The 27,689-nt window shown below is 39.4% G+C and overlaps 1 protein-coding gene across 1 annotated transcript in view; it reads left to right on the top strand.

Moving 5' to 3' along the window:
* Window positions 1-27,689, top strand: part of cngk (cyclic nucleotide-gated potassium channel) — a 153,001-nt gene that overhangs the window by 1,799 nt on the left and 123,513 nt on the right. Inside the window, exons 3-5 of the mRNA XM_077224760.1 lie at window positions 23,356-23,635; window positions 23,720-23,819; window positions 24,023-24,108. Coding sequence (XP_077080875.1) covers window positions 23,356-23,635; window positions 23,720-23,819; window positions 24,023-24,108 — 466 coding nt within the window. The remainder of the gene's footprint in view (window positions 1-23,355; window positions 23,636-23,719; window positions 23,820-24,022; window positions 24,109-27,689) is intronic.

The following is a 27,689-nucleotide window of genomic DNA, read 5'->3' as shown; positions in this document are numbered from 1 at the left end:
ACACACACACACACACACACTGCTACTCACGTCACTTTTTTTAAATCCCCTACAGCGCGAAACATGAGTCCCACAAACACGGCGGCGAGCAGTTTGTATGTAATCGGAGGACAAATGGCTCCTTAGTTTTGAAATGGTTGGGGTACAAGGTGATCGCGTTGAAAACAAAGGCGTTAGAAGCTCATTTGAAACATTGCCGCGGCTCATTTAAGAAAATGACAGCTCCGAGGAGACGCCGCTTTAGTTTGAGGTAGTGCTAACAATAATAAAGAAAGATGAGGATCATCATCACCTTATCTGTTACCACCGAAATGCGGATGTAATGTATTTCTACAGTATTACAACTGTATTTAAGCACTGTATCACACAAGTTGCAACTTACTGTATCATTATTTTTGGTGAAATGGTCCCAAACACTAACCTTACGTTTCTTTGCACGCTTCATCCTGTCGTCTGCCCTGGCTCTAACCTCGAGTGTTTTAGCCTGCAGCCTTTACTTTTCGCAAACCTTGTGAGCGCGCGAACCCAAACGCTGTGACCTCGCGCCAAATGTTTTTATTGGTTTATTATTAAGTACAAACAGGCGAGTTATGAAAAATTGAGAGTGAGGGATTTGTTCACTTCACACAAAAATATCTTGGAATAAGATGGCTAACTGTAGTAGCGTTTAGTCCACTGTCTATAATAGCCTTATTTAGAGATCACTTTTTTTTTAACCAACTACCGACAACTTTGATCGGTTAACGTTGATATGGTCAACCATCGGTCAAACGGTCATCGGTTAGCATCCCTGTTTCAAGATCATGTCATATGACTTTATTTTGATTAGACTCTAAAATGCAAACTGATGTTTATTGTCATGTTCTTAGCATCTATTCAGTCTATTGTCTCTATTGTTTTGTGGTGCAAACGAGCCCCATTCAGGCCACGTCCACACGAAGCCAGGGCTTTCCCCATCCGATCTTTTTTTTCCTCGTTCTAAAAAAAAATTCCGTAAACACATCGCTGTCTCAAGAAACATCTGCGTACACACGAAACCACTGAAACCGACTCAACCCGATGTAGTATACATGCCACACCAGTATGAGGCTCTGTAATTCTGACACAGATACACTAAAAACAGAGAAGAAGACTTAAGCATAAACCTTTCGCGCTGTATAGCCTACAATAATATACAGTAGCCTATGTAATATTAGGCACAGTAGCTTATTTTCTTTTTTACCAAGAACTTTATTGAACAATATGAAAAACCCTAAATGGCCTGGTACAAAATAGGGATGAGTCACGATATTCGATTAGTTAGCTAAAGCAGACGCATAAAGCTTGCCACAAAGAACCGGCAAATAGCCTAATCATTATGAATGTGTCAAATATAGCAAGGAGACATTTTAATTGTTTATTAATAAACTAGTGTTTTCTGTGACGATGCTGACTCGCCACCTTCGCACTGAGAAGGTGCCTATAGACGGAAATGCGCACTTCATACGGATTATTAGAGTTGTCTGTTTCTTTTCGTTTTGAATTGTTTTGTTTGAAAGTAGACATTTCAAGCTTAGATATATTTCTGAGTTTCTGTTCATTTATGAGACAAGCTCAAGTTCACATATGCAAGTTATATCGCGTAGGCGCCTCCATGTCCAGATTATAGGCTATTGTCTGCTATATTTGCTTCTTATTTATTAAATCCTTAAATGCTTCTTATTTCATCAAATGGTTGATGAAACATTGATTAAAATTAATATACAATTTATAAAAAAATAAATTCACTTTAAAGAAAGGCTTTATACAAAACAAAACTTAATGAAGTGGTCAAAATGATGTGTCTCGATATTGCGCATCTTATGATTAGGCTACTCACTAGGGATGCACCGATCCGCATTTTTTCACTTCCGATCCGATCCCGATACCTGAATTTGGATATCGGCCGATACCGATACTATTCCGATACCAGAGCTGTGTTTGCTTTAATATTATTATTATTATAATTGTTGATTTTATATGATGTTGCAATAAACTCCTCTCAACAGGCAAGTATGATATGTACGCATGTATGCATATGTCCCAAAAGGCAACTTGAGGTAAGTATAAGGTTAGAAAAGGAAAAATCCCATTCTGAAAATAAATATGCAACTGTAAGTGTTTCAAATTGATTGTCATGTCAATATTTATTACATTTAGGGATGCAACGATACCATATTTCTGAACCGATCCAATCCCATACCAAATATTCTGAGTATCGACTAATACGGATCCGATACCAGCGCAGTTTTTTTTTAAATCAAGTAGAATTTCTAGAACTCTGTGTTGAACTGGTAAACACTGTTAAACACAATCTAATTTATACAGACAACTTCATTATAAAGAAAAACAACAAATAAAAAAAAATTATCATAACCTATGACAAAAATTATATTATACACTAGATTAGAACTCTAGAAATTAGAAATTTAGTTTAGAAAAATCACGAGTGCACAATAATTGTATCAAATCTGAACATAGTGAAAAAAACATTATTTAGCGGGGAACAAATAAGAGACAATAAGTGTAGGCACCAGCACTAAATCTGGTAAAACGTTACACATTGCTGTTTGTATTGTTGTAAAATACATTCATGAAAAACAAGATAACAAAAATCAAAAAGATCAATTATTGTATATACATAGTCTAGCTACTATAAAATTAAGACATTTTTTATATGTATAGCACAGCTGTTTATTGAGGCAGCAACATATGATAGATGCGACATTTAATAATCTTTCATTGCGCAAAAGTATTATGATATGATTATGAAAGACTCCAATACAGTGCGGCACAAAGTGCTTATGCGCATCCCGAGCGCAGAATGATGCGCTTGAAGCAACACAGACTCACAGCGCGCACCGCTTCGAGTCCGCATTGAAAAGTTCCAAGCACAAAGGAAAGACATATTGATGCGTAGTGTATTATACAGTATCTATCTACGCAATAGTTTATTCAGCCTTTTCTTTTAACAGTTTTAAATTTCAGTTACTGTGAAGAACAATTATAGTGCTCTCCAGTGTTGTGATCTAACAGACACACGGTAAAAAGTAACATGATTAAGGTACAGCAAGTCCAGCAAGATAGTCATTTTATACGAAACCATAGAGCTTTATCTACAGATCAAGTATAATAATAGTAACATTGAATCATCTTGGAGAGTTTCATCGAGTTGACCGTCATAACCGAACGCGCCGCGCTGTTGAATGCTGAATGGAGAATGATTGACAGCCGCAGCGGAGGGAAAAGTTTACGTGATCTTGAATTTAATTACTTAAATATTCATTTCTATCTCACATTGTACTATAGAATGGCTTCAGAATAGGGATGGGCATGATTAATCGACGATCGATTATTGATCATTAAGAATTTCGTCGATCAGGTTAATTTGTTATCGATTATCATTAAACTAATGCTGCTGCGTTGCGTAGTGTGAGTGGAAAGTGAACGTGTTCCCCGGGCTGGTCAAGTTAGCGCGGAGGTACCTGTGCATCCCGGCAACGTCAGTCCCCTCAGACCGGGTGTTTTCAGCGGCTGGACTGAAGCCTTGTTTACACTCGACGCGTCCGCACGAGCGCGAAGGTGAGCGCGGCAAAAATGACGTCATTGCGGTATTCGGTGTTTCACAGACGAGCGCGTCGAGTATAAACGCCTCGTCTGTTTGGGGAGGTGCGCGAGCAGTCTGCGGAGACTCGCGCTGCAGAGCCAGGCGAAAGTGTAAACGAGGCTTGACGGTCAGAGAGAGTTATTTTTTATGAGGCTTTGTTAAGTAGCCTAGCCGTATTGATTGTTAGAGTAGGTAGGCTATAATCTCTCTCACCCTCTTTCTCGACTCCGTTCTCGGATAGTTTTGAGTTACATTTTGACAAAACCTGTCAGATCTAAGAATTATTATGTTTTTGGTTAAGTTATTGTTTAACATGATTTTTTTTTATTATTTATTATTTTGGAACAAACGAGGGTCTCTGTTTAAGAACGCCAACTCGCAGCTGCAGGTTCCGTTGCTTTCGAGCACCGCCGCGCATATATCTTCAAGTTTAGCCTAACCGAACGTCCAGTTTTACTGCCACAAGTTGATCATCTTGTAATAAAGATCTAATCGAGGAAAAACACACTGTATGTTTGTATTTTCATTGCATTTTTTAATTTATAAAAAGTTAAATAAATAATGAATTTGAATATAAAAATATTAATGATTAATCGATAGTCGATCGTTAATTCTCCCGACGATCGACTAAGAAAATTTAATCGAATGCCCATCCCTACTTCAGAACACTTATAATATAGTGCACGAACACTTAATGGTGCTTTATAATGCTTTTGTGGGGCTTAACATTAACACAATAGTAAACACACAATATCGGATTTAGATAGGCCTCGTCTGACCGATACCCGATCCGGCAAAAATGGCAGTATCGGAGCCGATACCGATACTGGATCGGATCGACCCCATCCCTACTACTCACGCTGTTCACTTTTCATATAATCAACATATGAAATGGAAAAAAATAACATAATATTTAAACATAAATATGAAACTTACTTTTCTTTAATGGCTACAACATGTAGGCCTACTACAGTACAGAGAAATGTAATGTCGGAGCGAAACGCCGTGTTACCGGTGAGCATGAGGGGCAGAGGTGCGTTTTTTGAATAATAATAAAATAATTCCCAGCGATCGTCGAGTATTATTTTTGCTTGAAATGCCCACCCCTACAAAATACGAAATGTCTTAATCAGACAAAATACAAGCATCATAGCATAAGAAAGAAATATAAATAAATAAAGAAGTAAAATAAAGAAATATAATAAAAATACATGAAAGTAGGCCTAAATAATAAATAAAGAAATAAAAGAGGCTCAGTAGCTTCTGAAGCATGAACTCAAGCAAGTAGTCGCAGTTGTTGTTGCTGTTACTGATTTAGCGCGTCTGACTAGTTCACACGTGGGGTGATGACATCATCGTTTCACAAAATATACGGATTGGCCGTACACACGAAAAAACAAGGGTGTCGTTTGCAGATTTATCCACCCTGGGACCCGGTTTCAAAAAATAGCGGTTTTAGTCTCCCAAAACGCCGGATCCCTCTGGACGAAACGCCGATCTGATTAAAAATGTGTATGTGGGCCAGTGACAAATAAGGTTTTCAACTGATTAAAAATTCAAATAGGTTAAAACTGCACATCAAAGTAGTTATTATCTTTATGGGGATGTTTTTTACTTATTACTAAAATCTCAATTTTAAACAATGTGTTTTAAGCGGTTTAAGTGAGAAATATGTGACGACACCAGTCAAAATGTCATACGGGATAACGTTAATGCATTTTCTAAATATTATAATATTAAAACTTTTCAAATCAAAAATACTTAATGAATATGTAAAGTGATGCAGTAAAACAATATTTAAAGCTCAGAAAAAAAAATCTGCACAACTATTTTTTTCTCATTATATTGTGATTTCTTTAAACGTGACCCTACTTGTTCAAGTTCTTTACACACATTTTAACACTGCAATGTGATTTAAAATGCAAAATGTCTGAAAAAGTTTTACAGGACTTGATATCATGTTATTATTGTTTCCTCAACTCCATGAAGTGAAATTATGCATTTCAATGGGAAAAAACAGCGTTATCCCGCCTGACTTAAATTGTTACCCGGTATGACACCATATGAGTTAACACATGAATTGTCATTTTTACAACACTTACACATAATAATGTTCATAAATAATTAATGTTATGCAATGTTTTTCCAAGGAAATTAATTAGGCTCCACTTTAAAGAAATAGAGATGTGGTTTTCAGTGTGTAAACTGTTACACACAAACTCAGTGTGGTTTCTTCCCAGATTTGGCAAGTAAATACATTTAAACCATTTTTTTTTCATGTTTATGAATATCAAAACAGCACAACTTTTCAACATTAGGTTTAATTTATTACTGAAAAGTACCTTGAACCATTTTACTGATCATAGTCAATCTACATCAATATTCATAAATAATGTAAAGGGTTAAAGTAGGCGACCTTCACTCATTTCACTGAACAAATTTACAAAAGCATCTAATTGAACAACATATTTATAAAGAAAAAGCTTATTAATGGGTTAAACACTGAATCACTAAATTACATTAAATGAACACAATGTTATTTTAGACAATGTCTATAGTAAATGTAATGTAACTGTAATTGAATATTATTATGAATTATATAATTTGCTAATATTCAACTAAACAATGTTAATGATATGTTAATATCACCATTTGAATGGAAATTATGCAAATTAAAGCTGAAAACTGTATAAGAATATATTGTCAAACACGTCATCCAAGATAACGGATGACATTATGGGCTAACAACTGTTATCCTATATGACAAAATTGTTATCCGGTATGTCAAAATTGTTATCCGGTATGACAAAATTGTTATCCGGTATGACAAAACTCAGATTAAATCTTAATCAGGCAGTATTTTTGGCTACCTATAGAAATCTGCAACCTTTACCTTCAACTTCCAAATATATAAAGTCATGCTAAATAAACATATTGACATAAAATCCACATTATATATGTTATTTTAGCGTTATCCCATATGACACAGGATTTTACTACATAGTGTGCTAGTGAGGAAAAAGGGTAAGTTAAACACATTTTATGAAAGACATAAAAGACTTTCACCAATGTTTGGGGGTCCTTCAGGGTCTTCCTGATTGTGTAACATGCTGTCTCACATCGTGTCAAAATAAAATTTACAATAAAATTGCTCCAATTTGCTTGTTATCCCGTATGACATTGGCTGGCAGCCAGTTTTGGGACAGAATGCACCAAAGCATAACAATCTACTGGATGTCATATTCGTTGTAATATTTAAATATATTGTTGTCAAGACTCATACAATAATGCCTGTGGCAGAGATGTTAGGGTTTATTAATTTTTTTACAGTTTGTTTGGCTTTTTTGTATGTCACTCTAAGGTCCGGACAGTTATCCGGTATGACATTATAAGACTATAATGTCTAATAATTCTTACACTTTGTAATACCCTCACTATATGTTCATATCATTTGATAAACAGAGATTAATAGATTCAATAAATGTGCTTTTTATTAAACATTTCCTTATTTTGACTTCATAAAGGGGTTTGGACATCAAAATTGCACGTCACGTCATTGGGCCATGTATACAGCAAAACGGGTCTCCGTGTGGACAGGGCATCAGTCTCAGTCTCCCCTGCACACATTCACACCTCTCTGGCCTGTTTATGGCTCTAAATATGTTTTTATTTTGTCTTCATTATAATTACTAACGACTGGCTATTCATGCTGTTACAATCCCTAATTTCTTTTTTCAAAGTTCTCAGTTCACATTTGAAACTGTATCAAATGACCTTCTTGAAAAAAGAAACACTTCAGTTAGAATTCCTAGGCATAAAAAAAAATTTGTTTGGTTCCGGTTTCCGACTCACCCTGTCAATTTATGTGCGACCCAAATTTATTTTATGAGCTTGGGGAAGAAATAATACAAATTAAATAAATACACAAATAAAAAACTTTGAGGCGAACTATAATTTATGTTTTTGTACAGCACCGTATTTGTATAGCCTGTTGTCCTCCAACAATGCTAACAAACGAGGCAGCCACGGGCGTTCACACATCGTTGTTGTCATGTAGATGCACTGCTGCACTTGTGACAGGGCGCATGAACTCAACAAGCAGAGATAGAGAGAGAGCCCCGGTCGCGCGCGCGCGAACTCTCTGCGGAGCCAGGGGAAAGTATAGGCTTCACCGTCTCAAAACTAAGCACTGTCTTGCTCTCTCTCCCTCGCACATATTAATGAAAATAAATCGACACGATGGAAAGGTCGGAAGACTAAAGTTTCATGTGGAGCATTCGGAGATTTATTTTTTCCTGAATTACCGCTGGGTGGGAATTGTGCTAAAATACGTTGCCTTATCTTCTCTGAAAAGCGTTGCACACATTCAGCTGACATATAAACCACACTTTAAATAAACGAAAAAAACTATCCAGTGATGAAATGTTTTCTGTGATGACACACGCGCACACGTCCGATAATGAAACGTCTAATTCGCAAACTAATAACTCATTTGAACCGATTCGTTTTAATGAATGGTTAAAACAACTGATCTTTCCAACACTGAACTCACGAGACGTCTGAATCGGTGTATAACTAATCGGTAACACATTTACATTTAGTCATTTAGCAGACGCTTTTATCCAAAGCGACTTACATTTGAGGATTAAACCAAGCGAGTCATCGTGGAGAGGCAAAAACAACGCAAGAAGTGCTCAGAATACAAAGTTCAAACATTGCTCGGAGTAGCATAAACCAGACAAGCGAAGATTTCAAGAGAAAGGGTTTTTTATTTATTTATTTTTATTTATTTTTTTATGTTAAGTGCTCACGGAAGAGATGAGTTTTCAGTTGTCTTTTGAATGCTGTCAGGGATTCTGCATTACGGACGAGGGTGGGTAGGTCATTCCACCAGCATGGAACCGTGAATGAGAATGTTCTGGACAGTGATTTTGTGCCTCGCTGTGAAGGCACCACGAGCCGTCGCTCCTTGGCCGATCGTAGGCTTCTGGTAGGGATGTAGACCCGTAGGAGCGAGTGAAAGTAGGAGGGAGCTGAGCCGGTGGACAATCTGTAAGCAAGTGTCAGCGCCTTGAACTTGATTCGAGCAGCGAGTGGTAGCCAATGCAGGGAGATGAACAGCGGAGTGACGTGGGCCCTTTTGGGCTCGTTGAATACAAGACGAGCAGCAGCATTCTGGATCAATTGTAAGGGTTTAGTTGCACATGATGGAAGACCAGCTAGAAGAGCATTGCAGTAATCAAGCCTAGAAATAACCAGGGCCTGTACAAGAAGCTGTGTTGCATGCTCAGTTAGGAAAGGCCTGATCTTCCTGATGTTGTGCATTGCAAACCTGCATGATCGAGCTGTCTTTGAAATGTGGTCTGTGAAGGTTAGCTGGTCATCAAAGATTACTCCAAGATTTCTGACTGACCTTGATGGGGTGATTGAGGATGAGTCTAACTGGATAGTGAAGTCGTGCTGTAGAGACGGATTGGCAGGGAGAACAAGAAGCTCAGTCTTTGCCAGATTTTGCAGGTGATGTTCCTTCATCCATGCCGAGATGTCCGCCAGACAGCTAGAGATACGTGCAGCTACTGTGGGATCATCTGGTTGAAATGAGAGGTAGAGCTGGGTGTCATCAGCATAGCAATGGTAAGAGAAACCATGTGCCTGTATGATGGGTCCCAGTGATGTGGTGTAAATGGAGAAGAGGAGGGGTCCAAGGACTGACCCCTGGGGAACCCCTGTGGTCAGTCGATGTACTTTGGATACCTCGCCTCTCCATGCGACCCTGAATGACCTACCTGTGAGATAGGACTCAAACCAGTGGAGGGAAGATCCAGTGATGCCCAGTGATGAGAGGGTGGACAGAAGGATCTGATGATTCACAGTGTCGAAGGCAGCAGACAGGTCTAGGAGTAGGGCTGCAACAACTAATCGATAAAATCGATTATAATCGATTATGAAAATCGTTGTCAACGAATGTCATTATCGATTAGTTGGTCTGCTTACGTCACGGGGAGCGTTTACTGGTACGCACACACACGCAAGGTCTCTCTCCCTCAGGCGCTCTGCCGAGCGCGCCCGCTACACGGTTTGGAGCAGTCTCTTCTGTCTCGCATGCGCGCTCTTGCTTGCGCGCTCTAGATTTCGGGAGTTTGAACTAATTCGCGGGCATCAGGGAGCCGCAATCAATATGCGGGAGACTGCCGGGACTTCCGGGATGTCTGTATTTTGTCTCGAGCATCAGGTTGTGCAATCAGTTCGCTCCCAACGTAAGTGATGGATTAAAATAGCGCTACCGCAGAAATAGGTTAAATTAAAACGGTGTTTACAAAGTGAAGCATTAAATACAAAGGCAGTTAATAACAGCAGCAGTAAAATATAGTTTTTTAGTCACTGTACTCAGTGGTTTTCAGCGAATGCTTGTGCACTAATGCATAATTTCTCCTGTCCTTTACTCAAGCCTGTTAGCTTGCTGGGTAACGTTACCTCCATTCCGTTCTCTTTTTATAGCATTTGTCTACTAAGTTTTAATTGTTTTTCAAACGCGATCTACTGCGGCTCTACATTCACACAATTGTTTTCAGTCTTTCTATATTTATTTAATCAATTTATCCTTATATTATATTATTTTCTATATTATATATATAATATATATTATATTCTTTATCCTTATATTCCTTATATATAATTAATTTTAAATAAAAATTAAATGAATTATATATTTTAGATGTTTTTAGTTTGTTTTTAGTTCAGATATTCACATCTGAACAACATGTCTGTGTAAATTTGTTTTAACAAAAATTTTGTTAAAACATAATATGTTGGATATCATTTTTTTAACAATAATCATGTTTGTCAACTTGCCATCAGCAATTATCATTAAAAACAATGCAAATATTGATATTAGTAAAACTCAATATGTGGCTTTTGCAGTTTTTAAAGTACACTTTTACACATAAATACCCTGATTTACGGTTTTATTTAGTTATAATAAAAAAAAATCTAATTTAATTTCTATCCGATTAATCGATAAATCGAAAAAATAACCGTCCGATTAATCGATTATCAAAATAATCGTTAGTTGCAGCCCTATCTAGGAGAATGAGAACTGATGATTTGGAAGCAGCTTTGGCGATCCGCAGGGCTTCTGTGACTGAAAGTAATGCGGTCTCGGTCGAATGCCCTTTCTTGAAGCCAGATTGGTTAACATCCAGCTGGTTATTCAGAGACAGGAAAGATGATACTTGGTTGAAAGCAACTCTTTCAAGTGTTTTTGCAATGAAAGGTAGGAGAGAGACAGGTCTGTAATTCTCTAGAAGTGATGTGTTTAAAGTTGGTTTTTTAAGCAGTGGGGTTACCCGAGCCTGCTTAAATGCTGTAGGAAAAATGCCAGTATGGAGGGATGAGTTGATGATGTGTGTGAGTGCTGGTAGAAGTGTGGGAGAGATGGCTTGAAGAAGGTGTGAGGGGATGGGGTCTAGAGGGCAGGTGGTAGGATGACTGGAGAGGAGAAGTTTAGATACTTCTTCCCCGGTTAGAGGAGAGAAGGAGGAGAGAAGGTTATTGGCTGTGGGAGAGGTTGGACTAGGTTCCTGTGTGTGTGGAGGAGAGAACTGACTGCTAATGGTTGTTGTTTTGTTAGTGAAGAAGTTAGCAAAATCATCAGCAGTTAGCGAGGAGGTGGGTGGTGGTGGAGGTGGACAGAGGAGAGAGTTGAATGTCTTGAAAAGTGTTTGTGTGTTAGAGGAGGAGTTGATCTTGTTGTGGAAATATAAATATAAATAAATAGTCCGGTGTTCCCGAAGAACTTCAGATAACCAGGGGTTAGAGGGGGTAGCGCGTGCTGGCCTGGAGGAGAGAGGGCAGATAGTGTCTAAAGAAGAAGTTAATGTGGAGCATAAAGTATCCGTTGCGGTATTCACATCTAGAGATGAGAATTGTGAGGGTGAGGGAAGAGAAGATGACACAGCAGAGGAAAGACGGGAGGGAGAAAGTGAGCGCAGGTTTCGTCTGAAGGTAACTGGTAGGGGAGTTGGTGGAGTGTGGATAGTGAGTTGTAGATTGAAAGTAATGAGTAAATGATCTGAAACATGGAGAGGTTTCACCAAAATGTTGTCTGTGATGCAGTTGCGTGTGTAGACCAGGTCCAGTTGGTTGCCTGACTTGTGAGCAGGGTGGGAAATTAACTTTTTTGCCCACCAGTGACCACAGTGGCTGCTGGATGCCCAATTTTACCAGCCACTTGTATTTTTTACCAGCCACTTTTTCTGGAATTCAAATTTATGAATGAGAACTGTGACTTTGATAACATTGACGTCCATTACAAATATGTAATTCGTTTTATCCATTTAACAATATGAGTTATGCTGCACTCAGGAGCCAATTTATGTTTTCCTCCGTGGATGCTCACAGGCCAACGCCCTTTAAAAAAAAAAGCACTATTCAGCACAAACAGGGCTACCATAATATGTGAGCAACATGTATGTACATGTTTGTATTTTTGAGAGAATTTTATGCATGGTTATTTTACATTTTATTTTTTAATATTAGTTAAGTCTGTATGACCATAAATGATGGAGTATTTAAATGTATTTTGCTGCTATTTGAAAAAAATCCAGCAAAACGCGCCAGCGCGTTTCTTCGACCCCAGAGGGTTAACTCGATAATAAAGCCGTAAAGTAGGCTATCTTTCAACTCAGGACAGCACCACTTCTCACAAATACAGATAGTATTGGAGATGACTTTATCCTCGCGGCTGCTAAAACTTTCGCTAAACTAAAAAAACGATAGCTATCTAGCCATCACAAAACACAACTTCAAGTTAGTAATTTACTTGCATATCCAAACGTAGTCCCGAAAAGGTCTGCCCTTTTTGCCGATCGCATGGACGTTTCTGAATAGAATTGGTCATATTCATTATTGACTCTATTTTAAGGTTAGTTGTTCCTCTAATGAACAAATTGTTTGCATTTTCGGACGACACATAGGTTCGACAGTAAGTACAGTACATGGACTGTTCGACGGGAAGGTAGGCTAACCATTCCCTCGTTTTCCCTTCGTCATCAATGCGCCACTTGTTCGAAAAGTACCTTCACTTTTTATTTACTTCGCCCTCAACGGTTTGTACATTCATATACTGCTGACTCCGCGGCGGGCCTCTTAACACCGGGTATATGTCGTCACATTTTTTAAATTTTCCTTTCATCTGTACCTCAGCTCAGCTATAGCCTATGTGTCACGGTCCGTTCAGTGCCGTGTCCGTGCGCTGTGCGCGTGCACACCGCTGAAAACCAATCAAATTAATTACTCGACAAAAGTGCATTATTTTTACTTAGCAACAGCATTCTTTGACAAAAGATGTCCAATCCGTTAGAAGGAATGTTTTAAGTAGTAACCAATAAAAATATGTTTTACAATTCACCCGCCACTGTGGCTGGTATACAAGGCAAAGTCACCCGCCACTTTGAAAAAGTACCAGCCATTGGCTGGTGGCGGGTGCTAATTTCCCACCCTGCTTGTGAGTACCTGTGGTGATGAGCCGATTGAGATCGAATGAGGCTAGGAGAGAGATGAAATCTGTAGCATACAGCTTCTCTAGATGAATGTTGAAATCGCCAAAGACTACAAGTGGAGTGCCGTCCTCAGGGACAGCAGCACATCCAGCTCCTCAACAAAGCTTCCCAGTTGACCTGGGGGGCGATAAATGACTACAATCTCGATCTTAAAGGGAGTTGTAAGTGTAATAGCGTGATATTCAAATGAGTTGTTATTGCATAGAGAGGAGAGAGTTGAGTATTTCCAATTGTTAGAAATGAGAATACCAGTCCCCCCACCCCTACCAGACTGGCGAGGGGTGTGAGAGAAAGAGAAGTTGTTAGAGAGAGCAGCAGGGGTTGCTGAGTCTTCTGGACGGATCCAGGTCTCAGTCAAGCCCAAGATATTAAGAGTTGAAAGAGATGCAAAGGCAGGAATGAAGTCAGCTTTATTGACTGCTGACTGACAATTCCATAGACCCATAGAAAGAGAGACAGGTGTGTGTGTGGATGAGAGAACGGGACGCAGATTAGCAGTATTGCGCTGCCTTCTGTGCGTGATGAGAGTGCGTTGTCGGGAGACAACAGGAATGTATTGAAAGCACATGTTGATTAAGGGAAATAGAGTACAAGTAGGAAAGGAAAGGGAGAAGAAGATACTTAAGTGCGTAGCTGGTGTCCTTGCTCGGTGGAGTCGCACAGGGAGAGTCGATGGTCTTTACCCGAGTCGGTCTTCACACGAGGAGGCTGAGCGCTTCCGCTGGCGCTTCCGCGACAGCGCGCGCACTACATAGATATAATGCGTACTAACGCCTGAGTGAGGACAGCTGTTTCTGCCCAGCAATTAACACAGCAAACGCAAATCACCCGAATAATGGGAGAGGAATCGAAACTAGCTGTTGGACAGCGCTCACTTAAGTGCTATACAATTTAAACTGCAATATTATTCAGAGCGGCTGTTATATAAAGTGGGAACGCGTCTAATTAAAATACAAATTTGTGAGAAGGCAAAACAAGAAAATAACCAGAGAATCGAAAACAACCTTACCTGCTGGTAGATACTACACTGAAACAACAGGAGAACTGGATATTCAGAAAAAAACGACTTGCGCGCTCTTGTCTCGTTCACGGACTGACCGCTTGTCCTAACACTTTACAATAAGGCAACCCCGTTTGCCCACGCGCACACATTTAAAATCAGCGTGTGTGTGTGTGTGTGTAACATGCTGGGACACACAAGGTGGTAGAGTACATGTACAGGTAGGCTATGTTATGAAAAAATAGAGTAGCTAGTTTATCCATCGTGACTGTAAAAAAAAATAATAAAAAAAAATAATTTCCTTCCTATCCCTTGCTGCCACTGAAGAAAAAAAGAAAATAAAAAAAGTCCCTACCGACCCATGACCTCAACTGACAACCAACCGGAACCAACCTTTTTTTTTTACGCCCTATTTAGAAAAATTCATAAAAATAACAGCTAGGTGGCAGGTGAATCTGAGGGCTAGCTAACATGTTAGCTTAGCACACCATCAATACACGACAATTTATGAGATTAAAACCATGTTTGTTCTCCAAACTTACTTTATAGGGCATGTCGAGTGTTTGAATAACCTTCTGTGATCTGATTTGGCTTCAGATAAAAAAAATCAGACAGTAAATATATTAATTTATAGTATTCTGCACAATGATAAAGTTTAAATCGATTAGCATTACATTATAAATATAATCTATTATTATGCCTAAATACCTGACATGACTCGAAGAACACAGGTAAATCAAATATCATTGCAATCATGTTTATTGTCTTCAAAACTTCTTTGTCTGCATGTTACAGCGATCTCTGGAAGCTTTGTATGTGTCAGGGAGTTCCTGGGATGTCACATGATTATGGCTCTTCTTCATGTGTTCCATATATGGACTGCATGTGCACACGGCGCCCTCAGGCTGCCAGTATATATTGAAAACACAGTACATCAGAATATTCAGCGCTCATAATGATTACATCGGCCAATTTGGGTATAAATTCAATAAATATTATTCAAACCTGATGTAAACCTATGAGAATCTATCAATATTTCTCCAAATCTGCACATTTGAGCTAAAAGCCCTGAGGGACGTGGTTTTGTGAAGCGCTGTCATGACGACCTCACTGGAGTTTTTTTCTGAATGAGAGCGGCTGACACTCATAATTCATATTAAAGGTATCGACTCATTTTTTGATTACATAACTCACGACACAAATTAAGACATAACGGTCACTATACGTTTCTCAGAATACAATAGTGGTCAAATACTGAAACATGAGTCTTATATCTTTGTAATGATGTATAGTTTGTCAAGGTAATAACTTTAAATCTGATAGTAACTTTGTACTTTTTGAACAAAAAAACGCTTCAGTGCGCCGGCGCTCTGGCAACGGTTAACAGGTTAAACTCCTGATTGGCCAATCAAAGCATTCTGAGCTGGACGCTGGTTCGACGGATTGTGGGGAAAAAAATTAGTTCGTTTCAAATCGGTAAAATTAAATCTGTAAAATCGACGTGAAGTAACATGCCATTTTATTTTGTTTGAAATTTAACTTGTCCAGTGGGACAACTAATTTTCTTTTCCACTTGTCCTACAAAAAATCCACTTGTCCCGGACAAGCGGACAAGCCTTAATGTCGAGCCCTGGTCTAAAAGTAGTTTTCAGGTACAGAAATTTGTATTTATTAGTTCAGTGAAGAGTAGAGAGTGAGTTGATTATGACTATGACTACAAAAGACTATGAGTCATAGTCTTTTGTAGTTAGATTAACAATAAGAACACATACAACAGCAGGGATATAAGCACATGTACTCTTTCTCTGCTGTTTACTTAAGCCATAACCGATTATGTTTACTTGGATACTCCCAAAGGCTGACATTTTGAGATTAATTTGTTTGAATTTTTGTCCGTTTAAGAGGAATTAATTTTATTATTTGCACGCTGCAGCTGTGCATGCTTCGGGTTTGTGAACATGATTTCATGCCACAAAATTTCCCACACAGCGCACCTGAGTTCTCTTGCGCTGTAATGCTTAAATTGGCATGGCTTAAAAAAGCATGCAAATGATAAACTTTCTTAACCATGCATCACTGGCCCGATCGGGACACTGACGTGACAGTTCATTCAACTGTCCGAAACATTTTTCAAGCTGAAATCCGCACCTGCATCCGCCATATTTAGCACTGAATTAGGGCTGTAATCAACTAAAGAAAATCTTGGTCGACTGAAGTCCTGAAATTTCGACTAAAACTTAAAAAAAAACTAGCTGCGCAGTACTTGGTAGCCTTGTCCGCCTAAATGAATTAAAAAATAAACATAAAAAACTTGTAGGGTATTTGCAGCATATTAAATCGTTTTTTGACCTAATTATTTTGCGCTGAAATGACACACTGTCGGCTCTGACAGCATTGCATCACGTGCACTTGTGCAATATAGCCTATGATTTCTGAAAATAGTACTATGTCAACTAGCGATATCAGCACGAGAACTGTTGAAGAATATGCAACATCATTTAGACAATTGTTTTTGTCATATGTTATAATAACTAATAATAATAATAATAATAACTTCAATTTATATAGCGCCTTTCAAAGTACCCAAGGACGCTTAACAATCAACATGAGAAAGGGAAGGGTAGAATTAAGATAGGGGCAAAGGCCAGGGGAGCTAGAGTCCATAGGCCTCATTGAAAAGGTGTGTTTTGAGCTGGCATTTAAAGGTTAAAAGTGAGGAGGCAGAGCGGATCTCATGGGGAAGCTTGTTCCAAAGTGACGGAGCACCAACACAGAAAGCTCTATCACCAAATGTCTTAAGCCTGGACTTAGGAACAGCAAGCAGATCCTTGTCAGAGGAACGCAGGGACCGTGACTGAGTGTAGGGATGGAGAAGATCAGTAATGTACTGGGGTGCAAGTCCATGAAGGGACTTGTACGTCAGGAGGAGGATTTTATATTTGATGCGGGACTTAACTGGCAGCCAATGAAGCTTCATCAGGATGGGAGTAATGTGAAGACCAAGTTTTGTGTGTGTGAGCATCCTAGCCGCAGAGTTCTGCACATACTGTAGTCTGTCAGTGGCTTTGCTGGGTAGACCGAACAGGATGCCATTGCAATAGTCAAGTCTGGAGGTGATGAATGAGTGGATGAGGGCCTCAGCTACAGAGTTGGAGAGGCACTGTCGGAGTCTGGAGATGTTCTTGAGATGATAGAAAGCAATTTTAGTGACGTTTTTGATGTGTTGTTGGAAGGAGAGAGTGGAGTCCATGATGACGCCCAGGTTGCGTACTTGAGGAGATGCAGAGATTGAGCAGCCATCCACATCCAGTATGATGTCATCAACTTTTTTAAGAAGTGACAGCGGGGCAAACACCATGAGTTCTGTTTTGTCTTTGTTCAGTTTGAGAAGGTTACTGTCCAACCAGTGCTTTATGTCCTTCAGGCAGTTGATAAGTGCCACTGGTGGAAGAGAAGTAGAAGGCTTGGTACTGATGTAGAGCTGAGTGTCGTCAGCATAGCAGTGGAAGTGTAATCCATGCTTCCGGACAATCATCCCAAGTGGCAACATGTAAATATTAAATAGCAGTGGGCCAAGTACAGATCCTTGTGGCACGCCATGCAGGACTGGCGCCAATTTAGAGCAAGTCCCCTTGAAGGTGACATATGTTAATATAACAGCTGACAATTAAGCTGACAGTTAATATAATTTTTTTTATTATCACTATCATTTCAGCCGCTCTGTGCATGCCCTCGCACAGAGCGAGGCTGAAGCTCAGCTTCACGGCTGAGACGAATAGACTATTAACTTAAAGCTTTTACTCTTAAACACACAAGACATGTCCACTTTAATAAAAAAAAAATTGTATTAAGCAAACCAGATCAAGACGAGAGCAGAAACGAAATAAAGTGCATAACTGAAAAATAAAGTATAGGCTCAAAACAAATACAAACGGTGAGCACAGCAATTGCGCATTAGGCTCCAAAATTTTTTAAAATAATAATAATAATAAAGTGCCCAAATCCAATAAATAATACTAGAAATAAATGGTCACAATAATAAAAGTGAACCATAAAATGTTTCCAGCGTGGTCTGGGGGATGCTATCGTCATTGCGTGCGGGTGCACCTGCAGTTATAAAACGAGTATTACTAATTGGCATATTTTCAATGTTTTATGCCAATTCTGATGTGTTCATTCATATAGCAACTCAAAACAGACGGGGCAACCCAACGCAGACAAGTTAGCTTACCGTTTTTAGGTGATATGCCATGTTTGATGTCGAGCTGTGATATGCAAACTGTTGTTTGCAAACTTTGCATTTGACTTTTTTCCCCCATTTTCTATTTTCATAAAATACTGCCACACTCCCGATGTCTTTGACATGGTAGATTACTCTGACAGTAAATTAAACGCTAAATTCAGCAAACCACCATGAATGATGCAGACCAATGCCTTGTTCTTTCTTCAATCTGTCTCCAGTGGGTTGGGCTAATCAAAAAAGTGAAAACAAGGGGGGTGTTCTGAAGACAGTCCTGTGAATCAGGGGTGCTCTGTAAACACCCCCATTAGCAATTAGTGATGAAATGAAATGAATGTAATGAAATTAACGCAACAAGAATTTTAGTCGAGCCAGAACGTATCGACCAATAAATCGACTAGTCGACAGAGATTACAGCCCTAGACTGAATGAATGACAGGGTGCCCGCTGTAACATCGTGCTATGTACAGTAAATAAGAGGATGACATCTAGTGGAGAAGACTAGTAATAAGATTAACAAAAATCAGAATTTAGCCTATGTTCAATATTTGCGGAAATAAATAGGGACAAAAGGTTGTGTAGGAAGTGAAATTTAATCAAGAGAAGTTCAGAAGTGTCAAGTTCATCAAGATCAGAAGTGACTAGAAGGACAGCAGCAGTATGAAAACCGGACAGCACTACTGTTAGTGCTGACTAAGTAGTTTAAATTATACACACCTTGTAACCATTATTTTACCATTATTGCTCCCTCTCAGTGTGTGTGTGTGTGTGTGTGTGTGCACGCATGCGTGCGTCTTTTACATCAGTAAAATGCGATTAGTTAATTTGCGTTGTAATCATGTATCGAATCAAAGGAAGATTTTATCAGCTGGTTCAGTGGCCAATTGTTTAGAGTTAAAAATATATAACTCGCGCTGCATATTTAGTATTTTTGCCTCAGATACAGGATTATACATTCACTTTAACAAGCAGGTTGTTCATTACCACGGTAACCGTTTGCATGTCATGCTGAATGCGATTTTCGTGTTTAAAGCGCAAGTATTTATCTGTCAGTCAGCAACAGTAGCCTATGTCAGATAGGGGTGTAATGATATATTGTGGTACGATGTATCGCAATGCAAAAATGTTACGATATGTATCGTAGAGTTATGGCGATTTTTTTTTTTTAACAATATGACATCTGTTTTGTCCTATTGGTTGAGCTACCGCACCCACGTCACGCTTGCGTTCACTGCATTCACACTCAAATTTATCGCTTGAACTGCGCAGTAGCAAGGCAAAATGACTTTGACTGAAATTGAAATAGAGGATACCCCGTCGACTTACAAGTCCGACGTCCGAGCATTTAGGTTTTCCAGTTACTCGACATGAGAAAGGTAAAAAAAAACAGACAAAACACGAACTGTGTGTAAATACTGTAAACAAACACTGTTAACACGACGTCGAACACAATGTGTCATTGAGTGCTTGAAGTGGGGAAAAAAAGTGCCGGTACTCTTTTGCATTGGCAAATCATGACATTTGAGATTTCTGCAGTGAAAAACAAAACTTGGAGATAGGCTATTGCTGGTACAACAACAATTTACTGTTATTAACAACATAAATGTATTTAAACAAGTCGTACGTGTGTGTGTGTGTCTGTGTGTGTGTGTGCGTGTGTGTGTGTGTGTGTGTGTGTGTGTGTGAAAACGGAACTTTAATTCAGCGTGTGCAGCACAGCAGAAATAGACTCTGTGTGGAAACGATCGCTGCACTGCTGTATAAATTGTCTCTGTGTATACACACCGCTCCTGGAACGGATCGCTGGAGCGCATCCGCGTGCAGTGTGAAAGCTCTAACCTGTTAACATGGGTGCAGAAAAAATACGCACCACATACGCACTGCAAATGGAGTATATGTGAAACGGGCTCACTGACGCTTTTTCTGTCAGTGGTAGAGTAGCCTACCGGCTACATGCGAGAAGTTGCGGTACGCAAGAAAAAGTGCAGGTACGCTTAAGAGTAAAATGTAGAAGTGCCGGTACTGCGTACCGGTGAGTACCGCCCCACTTCGAGCACTGGTGTCATTTAAAACGGCACCACAAAGACAAACTCTTGCAACTGGGTGCGAAAAAGAGAGTGAAAGAAGGACAATTGTATAGAAGACATCTATTCAACGTAGTTTTATTGGTCAGTGACAAGTCAATTGTTAATTTTACATATAGAAGGTTAAACTAAATCTTGATTTTTATTGAAGTATTGTAAATTCTTTAAGTTGTATGTATAACAAGACATTTATTGAACACTTTTTTGATTTTCAGTTTAATTTTTTTATTTTGTTCAAAATATCGTGATACATATCGTATCGTGAACCCAGTATCGTGATACGTATCGAATCGTGAGCTGAGTGTATCGTTACACCCCTAATGTCAGAGCATCTGACAGGGCAAGCTGCTTTAAACTTGTAAACTATAACGTTATCTTACCAGTTATTTTGAAGCGCTTAATAAGCTTGTGTCATGTTTAGGACAAATTGTAGTAGCCTAACGTTATGTTCTTTCACTCCAGGAGTTCACACTGCGTCCTCCGCTATTTTTCAGATGTTTCAAACTACTGTATCGAAACGGTATTGCCTCATTCCATATCGTTTAAAAAAAATATCGAAATATTGTACAAACTCGATATACCGCCCAGCCCTACAAATTTGGCGCTCTTGTCACGCAATTGGCCACATCCGGTCTTGGAATGTGAACAAACGGGCGTTAAGAGGATCATGATGAGGTCAGGGGGGCGTTTGTTCAAAAAAGGTTGAGAACCACTGCGATAAATGTCTTTAAACAACTGGAATTAAATATGTAGCTTGTCCTTTTTTCATTTGCGCTCGGTAGGGGTGCACGATTCAGAAAATGTTGTCATTCGATTCGATCCGATATCGATTTTAGATTCGTTTCAAAATTGATTTTCGATTCAAAAACGATTCTCGATTCAAATAACGATTCACAGTATGTAAATGTTGTTTCATTTTTCCTATGTAATTGATTGCAGTAGACATACAATTTAAAAGAAAAGAAACAACAAATTAAATGTAGTTTGATATTACTTTATGTTTTCATACAAAAATATAAACTTTTGCAACTAAAAAGTGCAAAGTGCCAAGCTTTGGCCAGCTTTCAAATACATTTAATTTAAGTTTAAAATAAAACTTAAAAAAAGCTTTTACATTTAGGTTTAAAGTGCTGTAGTCAGATCAAACAAACAATACTGCTAAATGTGGTTTAAGGAGTACTTCAGCTACCAGATTGACTGTTGAAAGTCGACTGGGAACACTGAACTTATTTTCTTTGCCCGTTCAGAGTTCAGTGGGAGTTTAGAGCATTGAAAGAGAGTGCGTTGGTTGACTGGCAACTTAGTTACTTTAGGTTGTTGTTCGTCCGCGTCTTTAATGTTAACCTCTGGGTGATGGCGTACCATGTGATTTCTCACGTTTGTGGTGTTTCCAAAATACTTAAATTTCGCTTTGCAAAGTCTACATATAGCATGATTCCTATCAAGTTCCGTCTTTCCCTCGAGGTTATAAAAGCCGAATTTTGCCAAAACTCTCGCCTTCAATGAGGATGGAGCAGGTTGAATAATTCTTTCTGTGAGGTTTGCCATTGTTTGTGCCGACTTCTGCTGCACTTCTTCTTTTGATTATGACAAGAGTGTGCGCCGCGCTATCTATGGGAATTGCGAGCTAAACTCATTTCAGGACAATAGTATACACACCATTACAAAATTAAAAAAATATGAAACGATTTTTGGAATTCTATGAATCGATTTTGAATCGGTAAAGCTTGAATCGCGATACAATTTTTTTGCACACCCCTAGCGCTCAGCCTTTCTACTAACTTGTCTTAGTCTACGGATATCCACGTTGAGCCATGGTTCAGATTTAGGTTTGGGTTTATAAGGCTTAAGCGGAGCAGTTTCATTTAAGGCATTCAGCCAAGCAGAATTTAATAGACCGAGATGTTGGTCGGCATCCAAGTCCAGTAGCGGTGATTCCAAAAACAAATATGAGCAGAATTTCATAAAGTGCTCGTTAATATTTGAGCCAAACTGAGGCGAATAGGACTAAGACAATGTTACAGCTACAGTAGTGGAATGAGAAAGGCAGGGAAGAGACATAGAAATAATATCGGCTTATGGTCCAATAGCATAAAATCAGATATAACAACATCACTAATTGCCACTCCATAGAAAAGTACAAGGTCCAAAATGTGACCCTGTAAGTGAGTAGAGTCATTTATCCAGTGGACCAGGTAAAAAGACTCAATGAGGCTGAGGAACTCTTTTGACAAAATGTTCGATTGACAGCAAACGTGGATATTAAAATCACCCACAAATACAAAGCGGTCATAGTTTGTGGTGATATTACCAATAATATCTGTAAATTGCTGTATGAAGTCCTGGACTGAGTGTGGAGGACAGTAAATCACCCCTAATAAAACAGGGCCATTCCAGTCCAAATGTAGTAGCTGAGCTTCAAAGCTAGTAAATGCACTGCCAGGAACTGACCGGCATCGCGCATCGCACAACCCCCCACCCCCCCCCCCCCACCCCAACCTCCTCCTCCAAGCAAGGTAATGCATGGTATACAATTTCTGTTAATAATCCCACATATGCATTTGATATTTCCAACATAATTAAACACAGAAATTTTATGTTAGCTCAGAACAAGTCATGACTTTTCTCTTTACACCTACCTTTGACTAGGCATAAGATTTAGTCTCAGGTGTCCGCTAGGCCTAGATGGTGCAACAGGTATTAATTCTAGGCATGCACATTTAAGGTCCTGCCTAGTCTTAAAACTGGGTGTACATCCAGATGGCATTCCTGTAAGGGTGTGACGTCACAAAAACTAATCTAATGTATTTGAAATAACAACTAATTTGTTTTAATTAATTTTTCAGATGTTTTTCAACTCTACTGTCACCGGACTCATCTTCACGAGATACTGTCTTGATTTGATCTTTGTCTTCAACATCATTTCACGGTTTTACATTGGATACGAAACCCATGGAGTGGTTATAACAGACCCTAAAAGATCCCGGAAAAAATACCTCAGGACTTGGTTTTTATTGGATCTCCTGTCTGTTTTACCCCTTGAAACATTCAAAATATCTTCCTCAGGGCTGAGGTTTATGAATGCAAATAGATGTCTGAGAGTGTTCAGATTGTTTGGCATGATATGTAAGTTATTTATTTATATACTTCATATAATTTATCATGCAACTCATATACATTCACCTGTAAAGGTTTTTTGTTTGTTTCTAGCCTCGTTCAGTAAGGAACCAGACACCAACAAACTTCATCTGACGATTTTCAAATCGTTTTCCATTATGGTCCTGTGTATACAGACCTCAGCCTGCCTTTGGTAAGCCTGATAAATGAACAAATATTCTACTCTTAAAAAGGGTCCTTTTCATCATTGTTTGATTTATCCAAAGATATTGGCATAGAACTGTATTACTTTTCTTTATCGGTAATTCAGCATTCTATCTCTTTCTTTTTTTAATGGTAGAACAGAACAATGGCAATGGTTCTAAGCTAAAAAGTAATGATGTTTTGTTCCTTCAGGTTTCATCAGGTATGTTATGCAACTTATAGTGGTCATGTCAGGTATTGCCCCAAACAGGAGAACTGGTTGCAGCTGCTACCAGACTGTAAGTGTTTTTTCCCATTCCATTCCCAATAACATATAAAAAAGCAATTTTTTTTAGAGGGGAGCCAAAAAATTAAATCTACACTACGGAAGATTTTTGTTGAAAATCGATTAAATATAGTTATTAGGGAAATACAAAAAAGCACATTTCACATGTGTTCTGACCTTACCCCTGTTCACCATGTTAAAGGCACAATATTTAAGATATTTGGATTAAAATATCCAAAAAGCACTAGAACAATGTGGTATTTTTTGTTGACTTGTACTAGAATTATCCCAAATGTTTCCAACAATGTTTAAATTTAGAGATATCAGCTATTTTAACCGGTGTAATGTCCGGTGTCATTGCGTAGCCTGTCAATGACATCATATCCTTGATTTCTGGTTTTACTTCCATAGAAACCATTGAAACATCAAAGTTGCTTTAATATATTATTGGTGGGTTACACCAATAAGGAGTAAATTTAGCAAAGTTTAGAGCTAATCAAGGATTTGTTGATCTGGATTTTATTTTATATTGAGTATTTTTATATGTAATTGTAGCGAATTAGCCCCTCGCGGACGACTGCTGGCTACCGAAAATAAAGATAACTGCCAGCAGCCCCTCGCGGACGACTGCTGGCTAAAATAAAATACAAAAACACAACTAAAACACAGGCCTGTTCCTCTCTCGATCATCAACGTCGTCGCTCCTCCTTTATGCTTCCGCTCCTCCGTGAGAGAAGCGAGACTTCACAGGTGTTGCTCATTAGTAATCGCACCACCGGCCTCGCGCCGTTCTCTCACGTCCCTCGGCCGTACTTCGCCACAACCACGTCCTTATTTGTCATACATTTTATATCTAAATACGATCTAAAATAACGAGTTAGAAAAAAATTACCCCCCTCACAGTTGTCAGGCACTCGGAACCTATCGAAAAATACAATAAAAGTCCATGGGACCAACCTGTAAAAACATGAATTCTGTGAAAATGGACATTTTAACATTGGGGGCTATGGACATTTGCTCCCTTTTGGGACCTGCCCCTAGCGGATTTTCGATGTATTGCAGTTTTTTGCACTTTCCGGGTAGGCTTCATTTTTCAGATTAGAATTAGGGATGCTAACCGATGACCGTTTGACCGATGGTTGACCGTCTCAACGTTAACCGATCAAAGTTGTCGGTAGTCGGTAAAAAAAAAAAGTGATCTCTAAATTAGGCTATTATAGACAGTGGACTAAACGCTACTACAGTTAGCCATCTTATTCGAAGATATTTTTGTGTGAAGTGAACAAATCCCTCACACTCAATTTTTCATAACTCGCCTGTTTGTACTTAATAAACCAATAAAAACATTTGGCGCGAGGTCACAGCGTTTGGGTTCGCGCGCTCACAAGGTTTGCGAAAATTAAAGGCTACAGGCTAAAACACTCGAGGTTAGAGCCAGGGCAGACGACAGGATGAAGCGTGCAAAGAAACGTAAGGTTAGTGTGTGGGACCATTTCACCAAAAATAATGATACAGTAAGTTGCAACTTGTGTGATACAGTGCTTAAATACAGTAGTAATACTGTAGAAATACATTACATCTACATTTCAGTGGTAACAGATAAGGTGATGATGATCATCATGTTTCTTTATTATTGTTAGCACTAACGTTACCTCAAACTAAGCGGAGTCTCTTCGGAGCTGTCATTTTCTTAAATGAGACGCTGCAATGTATCAAATGAGCTTCTAACGCTAGACTAACGCCTTTATTTTCAACGCGATCACCTTGTACCCAAACCATTTCGAAACTAAGGAGCCATTTGTCCTCCGATTACATACAAGCTCCTCGGCCCCGCGTTTGCGGGACTCATGTTTCGCGCTGTAGGGGATTTTAAAAAAGTGACGTGAGTGGAAGCGCGGCGCCGGGGCAGTGTGTGTGTGTGTGTGTGTGTGTGTGTGTGAGCGGGAGGCAGAGAGAGATGCGACAGAGTTGCGAAATTGCAGGCGCGGCTCGAAATGGCTGTTATTTCAAATAGCGTGGAATATTTTTTAAACTAATCGGTTAACCGGTTTCAACCGGCTAATGAGGCTCGGTGGTCGGGTCAAGAAAATTTTTAGTTTTCGCCATCCCTAATTAGAATGTTGCCACTTGGTCTTCTCACGTCACGGGGAGCGTTTACTGGTGATTGGTTGAATTTCATCAATGCAACGAAACATAATACATTAAAATTATAATGGAAGTTAAACTTAAAGCACCATCGTACAGCAGAGTAGTCACGTGTTGCGTCATTCTTTCCAGGATTCGCTGCAGGGAAAATAAACATTTATCAATCAATCTGTCACGACACATTAAAGAGCCACCAAACGGTAGGCATATTTACTGTTGAATTTTCTTTGACTGACCAAATTTGAAAGTTGAGACTTTGTTCCATATTAAGTATTACCTGCTCGGTCCTGTCTATCAGCGCGTTGTCAGTGTCCTCTATTTTTCACTTCTTGAGAACATGGGTTGAATCCGAAATCGCCCCCTAAACACTCATTCACTAAGAAAGTCCTATTCCCTACGTTAGTCCACTAATACTGTTCACTTGAAGGAGTGAATGAAAACGAGTGATCGAATTCGGACAGCCTTTCAGCGTACATAAGCTGTACACTCGTTAATGCAGTGCAATGTGGTATTGAATAAGTTCACTCAATAACGTCCACTATGGTTTCTCACAAATCTCTACGTTCATTTAAGACTTTATTTAAATCATTTAAGACTCTTATGAGGACACTCAACAAACCAGACATTTTGGCATAAGTTGTGTGTGTTATGGTTTAAGACCAAAAGAGAACTCGATACTGACGCGCGTCTTTTCTTTGGGTCGTGTGTGTGTGTGTGTGTGTGTGTGTGTGTGTGTGTGTGTGCAGGACTTAACGGATAATGCGTAATTAAACTTTTTTTTTGCGGTGTAGCGGTGGGCAAGTGATGAAACTGGTGTTGCGACTGAAAACCGTGTAACACCGGTAACACCGACTACCGTAGCAAGCCTACAACACACCCACTGTTTCTGTACAGCCAAATCTTTGTTCAATCAACCACATATTTTAAGCACAATAAGATGTGTAAGAGAACTTAGTTTGATATTCAGGTGAAGTGCCGTCTGACAGCCAGCTTTCTGTTAGTTTGTGTGCTTATAAAAGCATATATCAGATATTTAGATTGATATGGCTTTAAAACGCATGCAAATAATAAACTTTCATGATGATGAAGAACGTCCTGGTTGCGTATACAACCCACCGTTCCCTGAAGGAGGGAACGGAGGACGTAGTCGACGGTCGACTGAATGGGGATCGCGCTAGAGAGCCTATCATCTTCGATTACTATTGAACGAGCCAATGGAATTTGGCGTGCGTGATTTCCATCACACACTCCGCCCCCGTGGCGCGGGTATAAATACGGAAGTAGATGCACGCACTAGTTGCTTTTCGCTGAGGAGCCGAGAGTAACCCGGGGTCAGCGGTGGTCCAGCGGTAGTGGCAAGGGGACTACGTCCTCCGTTCTCTCCTTCAGGGAACGGTGGGTTGCATACGCAACCAGGACGTTCCCTTTCAGTCGATAACGTCAGACGTA

Source organism: Siphateles boraxobius, unplaced genomic scaffold (assembly GCF_051911475.1).
Source record: "Siphateles boraxobius isolate OS27281-9 unplaced genomic scaffold, OSU_SipBor_1 92, whole genome shotgun sequence".
NCBI lineage: Eukaryota > Metazoa > Chordata > Actinopteri > Cypriniformes > Leuciscidae > Siphateles > Siphateles boraxobius.
This window is presented reverse-complemented; position numbering and strand designations above follow the sequence as displayed.